The 6,279-nt window shown below is 39.0% G+C and overlaps 1 protein-coding gene and 1 long non-coding RNA gene across 4 annotated transcripts; one reads left to right on the forward strand and one right to left on the reverse strand.

Moving 5' to 3' along the window:
• Window positions 1-742: 742 nt before the first annotated feature.
• Window positions 743-5,498, reverse strand: LOC107796280 (mitochondrial import inner membrane translocase subunit TIM17-2). Of its 3 annotated transcripts, none has more exons than XM_016619038.2 (3): window positions 5,335-5,498; window positions 2,189-2,936; window positions 743-1,063 (listed from the first exon to the last, which is right to left on the reverse strand). In XM_016619038.2, exon 2 carries the CDS (start codon window positions 2,916-2,918, stop codon window positions 2,208-2,210), a length of 711 nt encoding a protein of 236 aa, XP_016474524.1. In that variant the 5' UTR covers window positions 2,919-2,936; window positions 5,335-5,498; the 3' UTR covers window positions 743-1,063; window positions 2,189-2,207. The 3 variants fall into 3 exon arrangements, with proteins under 3 accessions (XP_016474524.1, XP_016474522.1, XP_016474523.1); XM_016619036.2 differs by having other exon boundaries at window positions 2,189-2,940; window positions 5,335-5,493; XM_016619037.2 differs by having other exon boundaries at window positions 2,189-3,048; window positions 5,335-5,493.
• Window positions 3,045-4,629, forward strand: LOC142177434 (uncharacterized). Its single transcript, XR_012705827.1, has 2 exons — window positions 3,045-3,225; window positions 3,402-4,629. It is a non-coding gene; the product is annotated as an uncharacterized LOC142177434 (long non-coding RNA).
• Window positions 5,499-6,279: the final 781 nt, after the last annotated feature.

Genomic DNA, 6,279 nt, shown 5'->3' on the forward strand with positions numbered 1-6,279 from the left:
ATGCAAAATAAATTTATAGTAGGAGTACTGTTTTCTTCTATTTCAAAAATGCAATAACTTTTTCTTATAAAAACTGAAAGAGACGCTTGCAAACAAAGATGAATGTCATTATACCACAGCAACATCGACAACATGCAAGCAAACAAACATGAAAGATGCATTGGCAAACAAAAAGGGTTAATTTTTAGAATGTGAGACTTTATTTGGGTTTGGGCCTCAAATTTTAAAATTTAAATATGTGGATAAGTTGGGCTAGACAACTTAAGAGGAGCCCAGAAGCTAGGACCCATTCGATTTTTCAATTTAACTTAAAATCGAAGTTTCAAAACCGAATACCGAAATTACGAAAAACATAAACCGATCAAATAAACCGAAAAACTGAAACCAAATATACTTAAGTTTACGGTTCAGTCAGTTTTTTCGACTCGGTCGATATTATGCCCGCCCCTAATTACATATTTTGTTTCCAAGTGTATTTGTATTCATTTGATTCTTTAATTCTCTATGTAATGTTTCAAGAATGAAATAAATTTTTTGTTGTAAAATTTAAGGAAGTTAAGAGTTCGAATCCATTGTTTCACATGTAACTTAGCCACATTGATTAAGTAAGAATATAGCCTCAATATTGAAACCACAAATGACCTTCCTATCTCCTGGAATAAATGAAAGAGAAAAACATTACTTTGTTAGATACAATGTTTACTGTAGTTGAGCAATTTAAGAATCTCAGTACATGTCATCCAGAAAAGTGGCACTGCAAAAAAGATCTTTATATGCTGCCCAAGATGTTCCCTTATACAACCACAAACATGGCACATTATTGTTCCATTTGTTTGATCATTCAGGATTGAACAAAACTTGTCAACTCATACAATAATCAAAAGTTAATACCATTAAACCTATGATGCAACATATCTTAATGTCAAGTACTGTAGATTAAACTGCCTGCGCATCAATATAAACCCACTATGCCATTCAGATCCACAATAAGCCATTTAATAATCTCAAAAATCGGCACGGATCAAGAAGTGTGGCAAGTCTCCTGACCATCAAGATGCTCCCCCTACAAAACGGATTCAACCAAATGTTTTGATTATAACAGATAGAAGCCTCACTAAATGAGAGGTCCAACATTTTATCCCTAAAAGTGGCAAACACAAAGAAAAAATGAATGTGCAAAACGTTGAGCGATGAGCACAAGCTTTTAGATGCCAGGTAAACTCCCTCCCAACAACTTACTTGGAATTCCCATCGAGAGCATTTCATAAGGATTGTATTGTGTGTAATTCGGTGATAAAGAGGTTGAGAAAAGAGTTGCACGGTGGCAAAAGAGAGATCTCCCAAGGAAACTTTGATAAAGTGTACTACATCTAGCATACCAGCCAATTACATATCTTTGACGTCCATCCCAATGAGTGCAGCATCAATTGTACAGTAATTAGTTATCTATTTTATGTTCTTCTCCTTTTAAGAAAGAACAAACTCGTGTGTGACATATAAGTATTTCCAATATATTTTTATAACCCAGAAAATCACAAGGACCAAAGGCGCACAGTTTGAAACTCGGTGGTAATGGGCCCTCCCCTCTACCCTTCTCCACGCGATACCAGGCCTTTGTTTGCGTCAGAGTTCGAATGGCGTGCATCCAACCCATAGATCACGCGCTGCACTTTTACCACTAGAGCAAAGCCCTGGGGTTCAGAAGTATTTCCTATATTACACCCACATAATATACCGATGTGACAAAAAGTTATCGCCAAGGCACTAACAATGAGGCATCCCTGAGAGAGAGTGTACTGTTTTCTAAGGCAGAAAAATATATTTCAGAGATATAGTACAAGTTCAATAATGAATTCTAGAATTTCAAAACCTACAGGATTCAAATAAACCAAGATCAGAACACATCTAATTAACAGGACACAAGTAGTCAATAACAAGTTTCCAATTTTATGTTAATCTTCATTCCAAGAGAGCACGTCAATGCATATAAAACGAGACTTTATTTCCTTTGTCCTGGATGATTTCTATACAGATTAGAGAGCACATAGTGTCTTTGGAAGGAAGACATTTATTCAGAAATCTATACTTTCCATGAAACATCACAAAACCTTGGCTACACTGATAAATTAATATACTGGTTCACACTACATAAGGAATCCAAATAATAAAGAAAATAACAGTAACCAACCTGCAAAAAATTTCAGCTCTTATTTATATTCAAAAGTAGGTGGGCTAGGAGCATCAAAGCTCTCTAAAACCTGTGTCTTGCTACCACTGTTTGTCGCTGTCTCCTCCTTTTTTCCACCGCCAAAAAGCCCTCCAAACCAGGAACTTGAGGAAGAAGAGGACGGTGCTGAAGATTCAGCCATCATGCCATCAATACTTACTGGAGCTTGACCAGGAAGCTGCCCCATTGGTTGACCAGGCAGCTGCCCGGCTGGATACCCAGGCACACCAGGGGCATTAGGTAGTGGCTCATCCATGGGCGGGAAATTCTGGGGAGCACTCATGACTTTATTCAACATAATTCCAGCTCCCTCTATCAACGCAAGTAAAACTCCACCAAACATTGCTGATCTAGAAGCAGCACCTAATCCCTGCCGCATCTGAAGAAAGCCACCAGTTGCTGCACCAGCAATGATTGAGTTCCACGGATCTTCTTTCTGACGGAGATAAACCATTGTACAATCAAACGTGGAGAACAGTCCACCCCACACAGCAAAACTACCACCAATACGAGGTGCATTCATGCGCACTGCCTGTGTACCACCAACCAAGCGCTCACCTTTTGGTGAGTTGTATGTGCCTTTTATGAAGTGGAAGGCCGCACCTCCAACAGCACCCATACCAAATGCTCCGCCAACATCATCAAGTATGCGGTCAGGGCAAGGTTCACGAGAGGTCTCTGGTGTTCCCATTGTTAAAGCGGTCGATCCCTAACTGGGAGGAAAAAGGTTAAAGGGGATGACACCAACCACGCACACTTGCTTTTACTTTCCAAGTAAGTGATTGGTTTGATATATTAACATTAAAATTCAAAGATTTCACCTGCATAAAAACAGTTCTCACCAAGCTACTACAACAGTGGGTTGCTCTAGTGGTAAGCACCCTCCACTTCCAACCAAGAGGTTGTGAGTTCGAGTCACCCCAAGAGCAAGGTGGGGAGTTCTTGGAGGGAAGGAGCCGAGGGTCTATCGGAAACAGTCTCTCTACCCCAGGGTAGGGGTAAGGTCTGCGTACACACTACCCTCCCCAGACCCAACTAGTGGGATTATACTGGGTTGTTGTTGTTGTTGTTGTTGTTGTTATATAGAAGCTAGCATAAGTTATACAATGTTTGGTTGTTTTTTCCTCTTTTCCACATAAAATGTAGACCTTACCCCTACCCCGGAGAAATAGAGAGGTTGTTTCCGGGAGACCCTCGGCTCAGAGACAATAGATCAGTAACAGTAACAAAAACCAGAAAAATAGTATCAGCATCGCAAAAGACAACAAATAAATGGAAAGGCCAAAAAAAAAAAAAGTGTGAAACACAACAAAAATCGCTAGCAGTCCTAGACAAAACACTATCAGACTAACCGGCACAACGAGGAGAAACGCTCGACTACCCCCTAACCTACAACCCTAATGCTCGACCTGCACACCTCCATATCAAGGGCCATGTCCTCGAAAATCTGAAGTCGCGTCATGTCCTGCCTAATCACCTCGCCCTAATACTTCTTAGGCCGCCCTCTACCTCTTCTCGTACATGCCAAAGCCAACCGCTCACACCTCCTAACCGAAGCATCTAGGCTCTTCCTCCGCACGTGCCCGAACCATCTAAGCCTCACTTCCCGCATCTTGTCATCTAAGGGAGCCACGCCCACCCTCTCCCGAATATCCTCATTCTTAATCTTATCCATCCTATTGTGCCAACACATCCATCTCAACATCTTCATTTCTGCTACTTTCTTCTTTTGGATATGTGAAATCTTGATTGGCCAACACTCAGCCCCATACAACATGGTCGGTCTAACCACCGCTCTATAGAACTTACCTTTAAGTTTTGGTGGCACATTCTTATCACACAGGACTCCAGACACTAACCTCCATTTCATCCACCCCACCCAGATACTGAGTCAAGCCTCACTTCCACATCCGCTTCCCCCGACACGTCGCTGAACTTACACTCCAAATATTTCGTCTTGGTCCTACTCAACTTGAAACCTTTATACTTCAGGGCCTGCCTCCATACCTCCAGTCTCTCGTTAACGTCATCTCACGTCTCATCAATCAGATAATATATCATCAGCGAACAGCATACGCCATGGCACCTCCCCTTGAATATGGTGTGTCAGACTGTCAATGCGTCCATCGCCAACGAAAATAAGAACGGGCTGAGCATATATCCTTGGTGTAGCCCATAACCACCGGAAAAGGCTCTGAGTCACCTCCCACAGTCCTAACCCGAGTCACCTCTCATCAAGCTGTGCCATCATTTTGAGAAACACCCCTTCCACGGGCTGTTAAGTGAAAATCACACTGAACACTGAAAACAACAGTATTCCATTACCACGAACACAAACTTTGCAACGAACACTTATACCAAGAACAGTTGTTTTTTCTTATAGCTCTCGAAGTCATAACAAAGCTTAAGTAACAAAGTAAACTCCGTTTTATATATAAAAAGGTTGATAACTTCTTTCACAGCTACTTATCCACTCGCCCATTTCTTTATAAGCGAAAGCATTATTCTTCATAAAGATTAAACTATACGTTTCGTGCAAACAATTATCGACACGACGGATAAAACTAGGACCGGATATCTTAACAACTTTAGATCACTCTTGGAAAGGATATCTTAACAACAGAAAATATTTCAGCGAGCTAAACAAGCCAAGCTATAAACTTTTTTTTATAACCGAAAAATCCCCGAGGGCCAATGGTGCACAGGCTTTTGTCTGAGGTAGAGTTTGAACACCCAAGCTATAAACTTTAATAAATAAATAATTAAACCCTCCTTCAACAAAGCTAGAAAACACACAAACCCAAAATTACCAGAAAACAACAACTTGCGCTACAAAAGCTGAAATCTTTAATTAATCAATCAATCAACTACACCTCAATTCCGAATTAGTTGGGTCAGCTATACAAATACTCCGTATCACTTCTTCGTTACCTGGGTCTAGATTCTAGAACTGACTATATTTGCGAAACTCACTTAAACAGTGAAAAAAGTTGAGATCTTGAAGTTTAAAAGCCTTTTTTTTTAAAATCAACAAAACATCTGAGATTAAACACTGTAAGCAAAAGTGTTGCAGAACAGGAAAGTTAGTTAAAAGAAAAAGATTTTACCTGAGAGAGACGTCGAAAGGAGACAGTGACACCGACCCAGGTGTGAGAGACGCAGAAAAATTGAAGAAGCTGAAAAACCTAGAATAACTAGAAAAGGGGTGCTTCTTGTGTCAAGAATTTCATGGAAAGTACCCGATAATTCGGTTTAAAAAAAAACACAATGACTAACATTTTTTTCACTAATAACCAAAATTTCGTCAGTTTTGATTGAATATCCAACTGAACAAAAATGTGATCTATTTTACAATAAAGTTACATAAATATCCCGAATAAGTCTCAACTTACCAACCTCTAGTCATTAATCATACACTTACCAAAATTAGTCAAGCAGATATAAAAATTAAAAAACCAAATAAATAAGGTTCTTTCTCTCAAATAATCACATGCAAAAATCTCCTTCTATATTTTTAAACGTGATTAGCCAACATTAGATGCAAGACGGAAAGGAAATTTCATGGATGAAGTAACAAATAAGGTGATGAAATACAAAAAAAAAAAAGTAAAATATTCCAAAAATCCAAGCGAAAAAGGAACTTTTTCAATGGGTATAGTTGAAATTCATTCAAAACATATAGATTAGTCAATATACATAATTTGAGGAAAATTGGAGGTGATTTGAACTGGTTTTGTATCAAAATTCGTAATTAAATAGAGTTCAAAAAATTCTTCCGTGACACATATATCACGCATGTATCTCACACACAGGTATACATGTGATACACAATTGATACAAATATGATACATATGCGATACACAAATGATACACAATATGATACACATATCATTTTTTCATGTTCAGTTTTTACTTCTAAACCACCTCAAAACTTCACCAAATCATCCCAAAACTGAGATTCAAGCTCCTTAAGATGTACCCAATCTATTCTAATAACACTCACTCAAAAGAAAGTAAAAATGTGATGACCCAAAGTGTCATCTTTAAATTTA

Source organism: Nicotiana tabacum, chromosome 23 (genome assembly GCF_000715075.1).
Source record: "Nicotiana tabacum cultivar K326 chromosome 23, ASM71507v2, whole genome shotgun sequence".
Lineage (NCBI taxonomy): Eukaryota > Viridiplantae > Streptophyta > Magnoliopsida > Solanales > Solanaceae > Nicotiana > Nicotiana tabacum.